The sequence below is a fragment of the Triticum urartu genome, chromosome 5A (assembly GCF_056163025.1).
Source record: "Triticum urartu cultivar PI428250 chromosome 5A, HENAU_Tu73, whole genome shotgun sequence".
NCBI classification, from domain to species: domain Eukaryota; kingdom Viridiplantae; phylum Streptophyta; class Magnoliopsida; order Poales; family Poaceae; genus Triticum; species Triticum urartu.
The window spans coordinates 542,212,892-542,224,766 of NC_141877.1; the positions used below are offsets into that span (position 1 = coordinate 542,212,892).

The following is an 11,875-nucleotide window of genomic DNA, read 5'->3' on the forward strand; positions in this document are numbered from 1 at the left end:
ACTCCCGTTTTGCTACATTTGCTTCTTTGAGTTGTAACACTTAAACTCGATGGTCGTCTGCTACTTGTTTGCCACTATGTTTTGCGAAGATAAATTCCGCATGTGCGACGATAAATTCCGCACTTAGATCATTCCGCAGACGTCCATTTTCCATTATGCATGTCATTCTCTTCATATACTTTTACATGCATAGTGGATTGTCATCATAAGTTGAAGTGGATCTCCACAAGTACAACCTGCCATGTGCATTTGCGTTCCAGAAGCAAATTACCTATATGCACATCTTCAGGGGGAGCCCTTGCAGCTTATGAAGACAATTCCTTTACAATTTCACAAATTATATTCCCCGTTGAAAACTTCAACTAGTTTGTCATCAATCACCAAAAAGGGGGAGATTGTAAGTGCATCTAGTGCCACCCCTAGTTGGTTTTGGAGTATTGACGACAAACCTAGTTGAGGGACTAATGTGTTTGTGAGAATTGCAGGATAACACAGGTAGAAGTCCCTCATTGATTCGGTTTTTCTACCAGAGATGACCCCTAAAAATGTACGAAGACATTGAAGTCAATGGTGGTATATGAAGATATTCACATTGAAGACTATGACATGAGAAGACACCACGTGAAGCCTATGGAACTCGAAGACTTAATCTTTCACAGTTTTTATTTCATTTGTGTTAAGTCATAGGAACCACCGTACTATTAAGTGGGGTCCAAGAGAACCAGTCAGAATGATTGAAGTGATGCCTAATTCAAATCCTATGTCTTCGAGCGAAGACTATGAGAGCAAAATCTTGTCCAGAGTCGGACAAGTCAGCTTTTCTTGTAGCCCAAGTAAAGTTGCCGTGTGAGTTCGAAATCTGACCGTTGGAACACGTGTCAGTTCCTTAGTGACCCAGGGTCATTTCGGACAAATCAGGTCGGGTTGCCCAGTGGCTATAAATAGTCCACCCCCTACAACCATAAACGGTTGGCTGCTCAGATTTCAGTGCACGGCTTTTGTCGTTTGAGAGCAACCCACCTCGAAGACTTTGAGAGAAAATTTCCTAGCGAGGAGAAAAGCCCTAACCACCCAGAGCCAGAGAGAATTGGGCATCACTTAAGTTTTCTTGTCTGAGTGATCTGAAGACTTATTACACTTGAGGACTGTGCATCCTCGAGACATTAGGCGTCGCGTTCTGAGCATCCAAGAGACATTGTGGATTGCCGGTGAACGAAATCTGTGAAGGTTTGGGAGTCTACCTTGAAGACTTACCAGAGTGATTGGGCGAGGTCTGTGTGACCTTAGCTCAAGGGAATACGGTGAGGACTGGGTGTCCCGAGCTGCGTGTTCAGGACTAGGTGTCTGGGGCTGTGTGTCCTTTGGTTTAAATACCTAGCCGCCCTAACCAGACGTACAGTTGTCACAGCAACTGGAACTAGTCCAACAAATCATTGTCTTCAACGAGTCACTGGTTTCATCTTCACTTCCCTTTACTTACTGTTACTCCTTGTGATGCCATTGCATGCTTGCTCTATCTTTTGTCTTCACAACGTAACTGTATGATTTTATCGGCTTCATAACTTCTTCCTACCTGATCCTTATTACACTGCAGCTACTTGTCATTGTGCTTTCACTCTATTGTATATTTGACCATGGCTTGCCTAGTGTAATCTAACTTCCGCTGCATAGTGATAGGCATATCTCTACTGTTTGTCTTCATAACCTTCACATTTTGAAGACTTTCATAAAAATCGCCTATTCACCCCCCCTCTAGTCGATATAACGCACTTTCAGTTAGGAACTCAAATCAAATGCAGCAAGGTAGTGCCATCACCGGTGGGGACTCAGCTTCTGCCATAACACAACAAGGCTCAAGCTCTGAGTACAGTCCTGACGATGAGGTCATTGAGGAGGATGAAGTTGATGATATTGTAGTGGAGAAGGAAGATAAGGTGCTAATTCTACCTTTGTTTTTGAGGGATGGGGGCTATTTGTATGCTATATGTGCTTGAGTGCTTTTACTAATTTTTGAAAGACATTTTTTTGCATGAGATCTAATAGTTCTCTTTTTTATTATAATGTTTTGAAGGTTTCTAAGAAGGCAAGGAAGTCGATCAATAAAAAGACTAAGAAGAGTTTTGATAAACCTTCTGAGATGGCTCCAGGAAAAACAAGGGTGGTTGCTCCAGCCTCAGGAGGCTCAAAGAGGGTGCTACCTAGTTTGAACTCGGATGAACATGAATCTACTCGAGTCACTAGGCAGAAAACAAAGCTGTCTCTAACCAACCATGAAGAAAGTCTTGTGCAAATGGATGTAGGAAGCCCAGCAAATGTGGATGAAGGAAGCCTCCATGTGCACGTGGATGTAAGAAGCTCGATGCACGAAGATGAAAGAAGCCTGATGCATGGGGGTGAAGTAAGCCTGATGCAGATGGGTGAAACAAGCCATGTCCCATCGACTCTGTGCACAAATCAGCCAATTGAAGTTCCTGAGTTCTCTGACCAACAGCTTGACCAACAGCGGCAAATGGACATTGAAGGCAAGTAATAATAACACATGATCAGTTATGAAATCATGAAATGCAAACTTGATTTATCTTAACTGTATGAATGTCTTCTTTTTCAGCTACACCTATTGTGGATAAGTGCAGGAATGGGAAAGGGCTCGAAAGACTCACTAAAGAGTTAGGCTCTAAGATTATCATCCAAGTGGCCGAGGGGAAGAAACGCCCGGACAAACCAGCACAGGCTGCAAAGCTTGCATCCCAGGGTGGGGTCGCTGCGAGGCAGCATCTACCACTCCTTCCCCACTTCAAGGAGTACAAGGCCAATGGGCATCATATTGACAATTTCATTGGCAAAGTTGCTGTAAGTTTATTCTTTCTCAGTCAAATGTGATTATTTTTGTTCACTTGTTATATCATTCTAAATTGTGTCCTTGCATTATATGTTATCTACTCAGATCAATTTTGATATGGACACCCGTTCCGATGCCGTGAAGTATGCATGCACTGACATCCTCAAGACCGCGTTGAAGAATAGGCGCCACCATCTCAAGAAGAAGCATTTTGACAATGTACCGGCCAATCTAGTGAGTGTCAAATCTCCTGATAAGAATGTGACAGATGCGGAGTGGCAAAGGCTGGTCAAGATGTGGTCTACCCCAAGGCACAAGGTATTCATACTATAGTTCTATGTGAAGGAGTTCATTGTGTCTATGTTTACCATTGTGCTTGTTTTATCTTGCCATGTTCATACGATAGCTATTTAGCTGGTATAATAATGATGATGTGCTTGTTTACCATTGTGTCTATTGTGCTTATTTTATCTTGCCATCGTTGTGCTGCTTGGAGAGATGATGATAACATTGTTTTCATGCTATTCTGGCTGCATACACTTTTGAATTGCAACTTGGATTGCAATCTGTAGGAGCCTTTATGGTTGCTCCATTAATTCTCATGTTTCTTTTTCCATGGTAGGAAACCTGTCAGTCGAACAAGGAGAACCGTTCCAAAGTTAAGTTCCATCGGAAAACTGGTTCTTGCCCCTACATTTCCCATGTGCATGCTTTGGTAAGGATCTCTCATGTTATCATTTGCTACTACAGTGATTCTTTCAATTGTTTCTTATTGTTCCATTGTGTCGTGAACAATTTCAGAAAGAGGCTCGTAAGGGTGAAGAGTTGACTGCGTTTGATCTATTCAAGGAGTGCCACAATGGCAACAAGACTGGTTTCTCTGAGCCAGTTAAGAAGGCGATAGTAAGTTTCTAGTATTCTTTTTCGTGTTGATGAGGCTTGTTTACCTCATCCTTGTTACACTTGATTACATTATATGACTTCTGCTTCACGGATTTGATAGAGATGGTTTTTTCAAAGTAGTACCGTATATGATTCATGTTTTGTTATAGTTTGTTTGTACCAGTCCTCTGTTTCATTGCATTGCATATTCATTTTGGTACTGGAAATGCGACAATATTCAGGCAATTTTAGTTCTTGTTGTAGTCCAGCAGGTATTGCTTGTCGTTGGACACTGTTAATTAAGAGAGAGCGTTGTATGTTCTTTGATTATTTGTCTAGTGATTCCCTGAAGCATCTATCTTCCCATCTTTCGGAGTGGAGAAACTCTGTCATTTCATATACGATCTGAATGAAATGTTTAGGACTTGTGGAAGTGGATTTCTCTGATACTGTATACTGTACTAAAGAAACAACATATGCGCTCCTGAAACGTACTACAATCTTCTCTGCTCCATGTTCCCATTTAAGCTAAACAGATATGCACATAGTTGCCTAATTTAAATTTCAACAATGGTTTGTTGTGTATGCTTACCTGTTTAATAAACCTGGTGCCATGCTTCTTTCATGTAGCTGATAGTAACTTGCAAAAAAAAGTGATTCCCAAGGATGATTAATTCTGCTTGCCTGCTTCAAAGTTTTCAAATAACTAGCTAATTAGTAGCATGGAGACTGGATTATTATTTAGTCAACATTCTTGAGTAGTTTGCTTATAAAGTTTCCTAGTTATTCAGAACCAACTGCAATGACATGTGTGCATCTTTCTTTAAATGTCAGGCTGACATGGAAAAAGCTATGGAACAAGGGGTACCAGAAGGTGGAGAACCAAAGAATGTTGCTGCTGTTGTTGCTGACATTCTCACTAAAGAATGTCCCTCCAGCACATTCCTTCAAAATGTTGGCCTTGAGTCGAGCTCCAAGAAGAAGTTCAACAGATCTGCAGCTGCTTTGGATGCTCATGTACAAGAACTAGAGTACAAGCTTGAGAAGGAGAGGCGAGTCGCTGAGTTGATGCGAGAGGAGCTTGTTGAGGTCAAGAAGAAATCAGAGGAGACCGAAGCTGCACGCACCGCAGAGTACCAGTTGTTACTGCAAAGAGTTGAGGCCACCGATGGTAGATTTGCGCGTCTCATGGATCTGTTCGAAGGTAAAATAGTTTAGTACGGCGTGGTTGATGTTGGCTTTGGGACTTTTGATGTTGAGTTGTTTCGACCTGGGGTTGATGAGTTTCTTTGACTGGACATGTGAACCGCAATATGGACCAGATTGGCTGTGGTTTGATGATGTTGTGCTTTGGTTGGTGCATCTTAATCTTATGAACATGGTGTACTGATACTAAGCTACTGGCTATGTTATTTCGGTTGGTGCATCTTATGAACTTGTGGTGTAATGATACTGTTGGGCCTAAGTTAATGAAATCTTGGAGAATTGTATTGGTTGACTGCCAAACTAAGCAATGATTTTTTTTGAGCTACTATTGGTTATTGGCTGGACCGAAAATACTAAATTGTATGAGTGGGCTGGCTCGTCTCAAGGCCCAATATAGATTTTTTTGATAGAAAAAGATTCATATATTTTTGTTGGTTAGAGAGAAGGGCTGGCCCAATTAATGATAGATTGAATAAATGGACTACACATTGCCTGAGCCCAAGAACTAACATTAAAAGGCCGTGGCCCAAAAGTAAATGTAAAAATGGGCTAAATTATTGGGCTCAGCCCATTAAAACAACTGATTTGGACTGATCCTACGTGGCATCCACGTCATCATTTTTTCCACGTCAGCGCCACGTTGGTTCAGCCACATCAGATCCTACGTGGCCTAGGCTCATTAGTAATGACCATAATTTTGGTCAAAGATTTAACGAAGAAAATTTTGGTCAAGGGCGGCTATGACTAAAATTCCAGAAAAGGTCACGTTTGTTCATTCTTGACGGTCAACTGTTGACCTTCCGAATTTGGTCAAAAAAAGGTCAATAAATGAAAGCAATGACGAATTAACGACCAAAATGGGGAGTCATAATTGACCATATTTCTTGTAGTGTCGGCGGCGACCGCGGCGGGCGATCCCATCTCTTCGCGCGTACCATCCTTAAGGTATGAATTCGGCTTGGCGTTCTGCTCGTTCTCTTGGCTGTTGCGCCCCTCCACCATGCATGCAGTACAACCTCAACCCCACAAGATCCGGGTACGGACTAGAACAACGCATGGAAAGCTTCATCGTGGCATAGTTTCTCTTGAGCTAATCGCATCATGTTTGTTTAAGTAAGATGTTGACGTTTGAGATGAGATATACTAAAGGAAGATGAGATACTGGTTCCATAGTTCACTTAATTTAGTTTATTAAAGTCATCATCACTTTAGGTTTGCATAGCGCATGAAATATAGTTTAAAGGAAGATGAGATACTACTTGTTGGACGTTGATGATTGGTTTCCCTCACATGTCAAACTAGCAAAGTCTTTTCCATGCACTTGTCTTTGCCTATGAGCTATTTTACACCTGCAACATTGATAAATAGAAAGATGTTGATGATTGGTTTCCCTCACATGTCATATGCAGGAAGACATGGCGTATGCAAGTGATGAGAGTATGTTCGAGTATGTAAATGTTGTCAGCAAGATGTTTGATAGTGAGGCTGAAGGCTATGAATTCTACAACAAATATGCTCTTGAAAAAGGTTTTAGTGTGAGGAAAAGCTATGTTGAGTGGGATGGATCCAACAAATACATAATTTTAAGGAAAATTGTGTGTAGTCGTCAAGGGTTTCGCGAAGATAAGCACATGAAAAGAAAGATGGAAGATAGAAAAAGGAGGCCACGAAGTTTAACTCGTGTTGGGTGTAATGCTAAATTGGTCATTACGAGACAGGAGGAAACCGGTCGGTGGTTTGTCAAGGATTTCATCAATGAGCACAACCATCCTCTAGCCCCACGGGATCTTTCTTGTCTGCTGCGTTCGCACAGACGAATTAGCGATGAGCAGAAAGCGTACATTGCGGACATGGAAAAATGTGGGATCCGCAAATACCGTATTATGGATATTTTGTGCTTTCAATACGGTGGATTTGATAAGGTTGGATGCATAAAGAGGGACGTTTATAATTTCTGCCATGCTAATAAGGAGGAGACAAACAGTGCCGGTGATGCTAAAATGGTGATCATGCACATGATGGCGAGGCGAGAGCGAGATGTGGATTTTTTCTTCAAGTACTTGGTAGACGAGCATGGCCATCTGAAGGGACTGTTCTGGGCTGATAGTCAATCGCGACTTGACTACGAGGCTTTCGGAGACGTCATTGTTTTCGATAGCACATACAGAACCAACTAATACAATCTGCCATTCGTGCCTTTTGTCGGGTTGAATCACCACCGCAGCACTGTTATATTTGGCTGTGGTATAATTTCTCATGAAACAAGCCAGGCATACGAGTGGATGTTGCGGACCTTTTCTGATTGCATGGCACAGAAGCATCCGATATCTGTGATCACAGATGGGGACCTTGCAATGCAGAGAGCAATAAGGATGGTCTGGCCAGACTCAAACCATAGACTATGTATATGGCACATTCAGCAGAACATTGTACGCCATCTGCATGATGACGACGTAAAGGAGGAATTCAGATCTTTCATTTATGATACTTCTTCCATTGAAGAGCATGAGATAAAATGGATACCATTCTTACGCATCTTGAGGGTAAGATGTCGTTGTTTGAAATGCTAGAGCACTATGAGCGTTGCCTTGCGTCGCGACGGATTAACGAAGCTCTCCATGACGTCGAAGCCTTGCAGTCCATTCCATTTACAGAGGAAAATGCTACGCCGCTTGAGAAACACGCCGCAACAGTTTTCACACCTAGTGTCTTTAAGATGGTCTTATGGAGCATAGATGCTGTCAGCAAATGTCAGATTAGAGAGATACTAGATGGATCAGAAGATTACACTTATGTTGTGTCCAAGCAGAAAAGAATGGATAAAAAGTTTGGAGTGCGCATTGAAGAGCAAGGAGGTCTTTTGCACAGGGTGAGTTGTTCTTGCTGTAAGCTGGAATGCGCAGGCACACCATGTTCCCACATTTTTTACATATTGGGGATTTTAAAACAAACAATTCTGCCCGGTTGTTGCGCTCCCACTAGGTGGACTATGAATGCAAAATGTGCATACGCACCTACCAGAAAAAACCAGATGTATGACTATTCGGTAAGCCTGCAGAGGTACCGCGAGTTGCGGAATTGTAGTCACGCCGCAAGTTTCCAGGCATGCCACTCTGATGAGGACTATCACCGTCTAAAGATGCTTTTGCAAGCACAACATCATGGCAAGCAATCAAGTTTTTAACAAGCTGACAGCAAGGAGTCAACTAATGCTCAGCATAACAGCATTAGGTTCGGCCCGTTGATGCCGCACTCGCAGAAAGTTGATAAGGTTCTGGATCCCGTGCATGTGCTAGGACGAGGTGCACCGAAGAAAAGGCTGCAGGCAAAGACAAAGAAGTCAAGATCATAGAATATCTGTGGCTATTGCAAGAAACCAGGTCACAATCGACGTAAATGCGCTAAATTGCTAGAGGTACGAGATATGTTCATATTTTTTTTGCATGTGTTTTACTCATAATTGATGTCCATGTGATTTATTGTATTCTTGTGTGTAGGATCTCGAGGCTGAACTGTGATATCTACATACAGCATGAACCGACGATGAGCCAGAGAAAGTCGTGTGCCATTCAGCTTTGTGTGACGTGGTCTTTACATTCTATTTCATCGTGACAGTAATTTAGTGAAGTGAGGTTGTACTGCCATGTTACTGTATTAGTTCGACATCTTTCGTTTCCATTTTCTGTGTGTATCATTTGATGTCCAACTTTAAGAATGATGATGTATTTCGACAAATTGGGCACTGTGATTCTTCACCCTTACTATGGTTGTCATGCATATTCATAATCATCATGCATATTCTTCATTTACAGAGCAATAATGACTGACGTATTTTTTAAATAAGCGGGGCCCACTGGGGTGTGCTTGGAAATCTTTGAAAAACCTCCATGCACGTTCATCTTCGCTGCATGCAAATCGAGCGACAGCCGCTGTGCCAGTAGCTGTCAAGGCCTTGATGAATCACTATTCACATGCAGGTCCCCGACTCTTGCATGTAGGTCCCCGACCCTTGCATGCAGGTCCCCGAATCTTGCATGCAGGTCCCCTTGAGGCATAGACCGATGTTTTCAGCAGTCAGTCTAGAGGGCATTATAAATTCAAAAAAATTCAAAAAAATACAAAAACTTGGAAACCTAGTTTTGTTTGTGGAAGAGATCATGTGTGCCAAAACTGAGGTGATTTGGAGGTGGTCGAAAAAATGCCCGCATTCCCGGAGGGACCATTTGGTCTTTAACTTAAGCCAGTTTTTGAAAAAACGTGAATTTTTCCACCACCTCCAAATCACCCAAATTTTCTTGTACATGGTCACCCACATATGCAAAACATGTGTATGCAAGAAAATTTTGAAAAAATTTATTTTACAATGCCCCCTTGAGGCATAGACAGATGTTTTCAGCAGTCAGTCTAGAGGGCATTATAAATTCAAAAAAATTCAAAAAAATACAAAAACTTGGAAACCTAGTTTTGTTTGTGGAAGAGATCATGTGTGCCAAAACTGAGGTGATTTGGAGGTGGTCGAAAAAATGCCCGTATTCCCGGAGGAACCATTTGGTCTAACTTAAGCCAGTTTTTGAAAAAACGTGAATTTTTCCACCACCTCCAAATCACCCAAATTTTCTTGTACATGGTCACACACATGTGCAAAACATGTGTATGCAAGAAAATTTTGAAAAAATTTATTTTACAATGCCCCCTTGAGGCATAGACCGATGTTTTCAGCAGTCAGTCTAGAGGGCATTATAAATTCAAAAAAATTCAAAAAAATACAAAAACTTGGAAACCTAGTTTTGTTTGTGGAAGAGATCATGTGTGCCAAAACTGAGGTGATTTGGAGGTGGTCGAAAAAATGCCCGCATTCCCGGAGGGACCATTTGGTCACTTAAGCCAGTTTTTGAAAAAACGTGAATTTTTCCACCACCTCCAAATCACCCAAATTATCTTGTACATGGTCACCCACATGTGCAAAACATGTGTATGCAAGAAAATTTTCAAAAAACTTATTTTACAATGCGCCCTTGAGGCATAGACCGATGTTTTCGGCAGTCAGTCTAGAGGGCATTATAAATTCAAAAAAATTCAAAAAAATACAAAAACTTGGAAACCTAGTTTTGTTTGTGGAAGAGATCATGTGTGCCAAAACTGAGGTGATTTGGAGGTGGTCGAAAAAATGCCCGCATTCCCGGAGGGACCATTTGGTCTACTTAAGCCAGTTTTTGAAAAAACGTGAATTTTTCCACCACCTCCAAATCACCCAAATTTTATTGTACATGCTCACCCACATGTGCAAAACATGTGTATGCAAGAAAATTTTGAAAAAAATTATTTTACAATGCCCCCTTGAGGCATAGACCGATGTTTTCAGTAGTCAGTCTAGAGGGCATTATAAATTCAAAAAAATTCAAAAAAAATACAAAAACTTGGAAACCTAGTTTTGTTTGTGGAAGAGATCATGTGTGCCAAAATTGAGGTGAATTGGAGGTGGTCGAAAAAATGCCCGCATTCCCGGAGGGACCATTTGGTCTTAACTTAAGCCAGTTTTTGAAAAAACGTGAATTTTTCCACCACCTCCAAATCACCCAAATTTTCTTGTACATGGTCACCCACATGTGCAAAACATGTGTATGGAAGAAAATTTTGAAAAAATTTATTTTACAATGCCCCCTTGAGGCATAGACCGATATTTTCAGCAGTCAGTCTAGAGGGCATTATAAATTCAAATTTTTTTAAAAAAATACAAAAACTTGGAAACCTAGTTTTGTTTGTGGAAGAGATCATGTGTGCCAAAACTGAGGTGATTTGGAGGTGGTCGAAAAAATGCACATTTCTGATATTTTCACAGGTTACAAAATATATTATTGGACAGAATATAGACAGCACCACACAGCAACAGCAAATTCATCCAATACAATAGAAGATAGCTCTCCGAATACAATTCATCATATTAGTCTCCGAATTCAAAAGACCGAACAAAGATAGAACATTACAAGTCTCGAGACCGCGAGTAGCGAGTTTGTCTTCACATTACAAGTCGATATCGATCATCTAAACTACCATCACATAGAAGAGAGTTGCGGTCATCACGATGAGCATCATCGCGATGAAATTGGTCTTCATCTGGTTCCTCCAACGCTCCCTCCTCTCTCCCGCTAGATAGCGCGCGTATCTAGATTCTGCCTCCGCCCTAGTGGTGTACCCTTTGTAACTGTTACCGCTGAAACGATGAACCTGTCTCCGACACTCCTCCCAGTCATCGTAGACTCCAGGAACCTTACCCTTGTACATGACATACAACGGCATCTCTATGCACAAGCCAAACAACAGACAATACATAAGCAATAAATAAGTATGCAACAAAAGGATCGGAAGAGAAAAGCAAGACATTAATAGCACAATTCATGATCCTAGTAATAAATAGCATCGATTACATCTAAGTTGAACGACTGTCCAAACCAAAGAGACATACAATTCATTAAAGTTTAATTACAACATGAGCCAATCAATGTTTCAGAACTACACATAGCATCACTACTTTCGACTCGACTCATGGGACCGGAGCGTGGATGAAGCCGCCATCTGTCCTGATGGTCATGAAATCACGGGTGTTGTCAGCCTGCATTTGTAGCGTTGTGTCTATCTCACTGCACAGAACACGGAATGTTAGAAGAAATAAAGAACGATCGATGGATGCATTTTTTGCTGTTTTGGCTGATGTTGTTTTGGTGCTGTTTTCGTGCCATTTAGGATGGCTGCAGTGACTTTTGGTGCCATTTTTGATCTCTTAATATGGTTGCAGTGAGAGCAAAATATGGCTGTTGTTTTTTTTTGTTTTGTTTCAGAAACAGGACAAACCAAAGGGCCCACGTCTCCCCTCCAGATTTTTCGAGGGCCAAAGGGCAGGACGTTTGAGTTTTCGAGGCAACTCCCCACGTCTCCCCTCCACTGGCAACT

The 11,875-nt window shown here is 41.6% G+C and overlaps 1 protein-coding gene across 1 annotated transcript; it reads left to right on the forward strand.

The window, feature by feature from the left end:
* Nucleotides 1–1,781: 1,781 nt before the first annotated feature.
* LOC125551590 (uncharacterized) lies at nt 1,782–5,227 on the forward strand. Its single transcript, XM_087521583.1, has 6 exons — nt 1,782–1,934; nt 2,072–2,850; nt 2,945–3,157; nt 3,462–3,554; nt 3,641–3,742; nt 4,556–5,227. The coding sequence occupies exons 2-6, from the start codon at nt 2,593–2,595 to the stop codon at nt 4,937–4,939; spliced, it is 1,050 nt and encodes a 349-aa protein (XP_087377709.1). The 5' UTR covers nt 1,782–1,934; nt 2,072–2,592; the 3' UTR covers nt 4,940–5,227.
* The last annotated feature ends 6,648 nt before the right edge of the window (nt 5,228–11,875 follow it).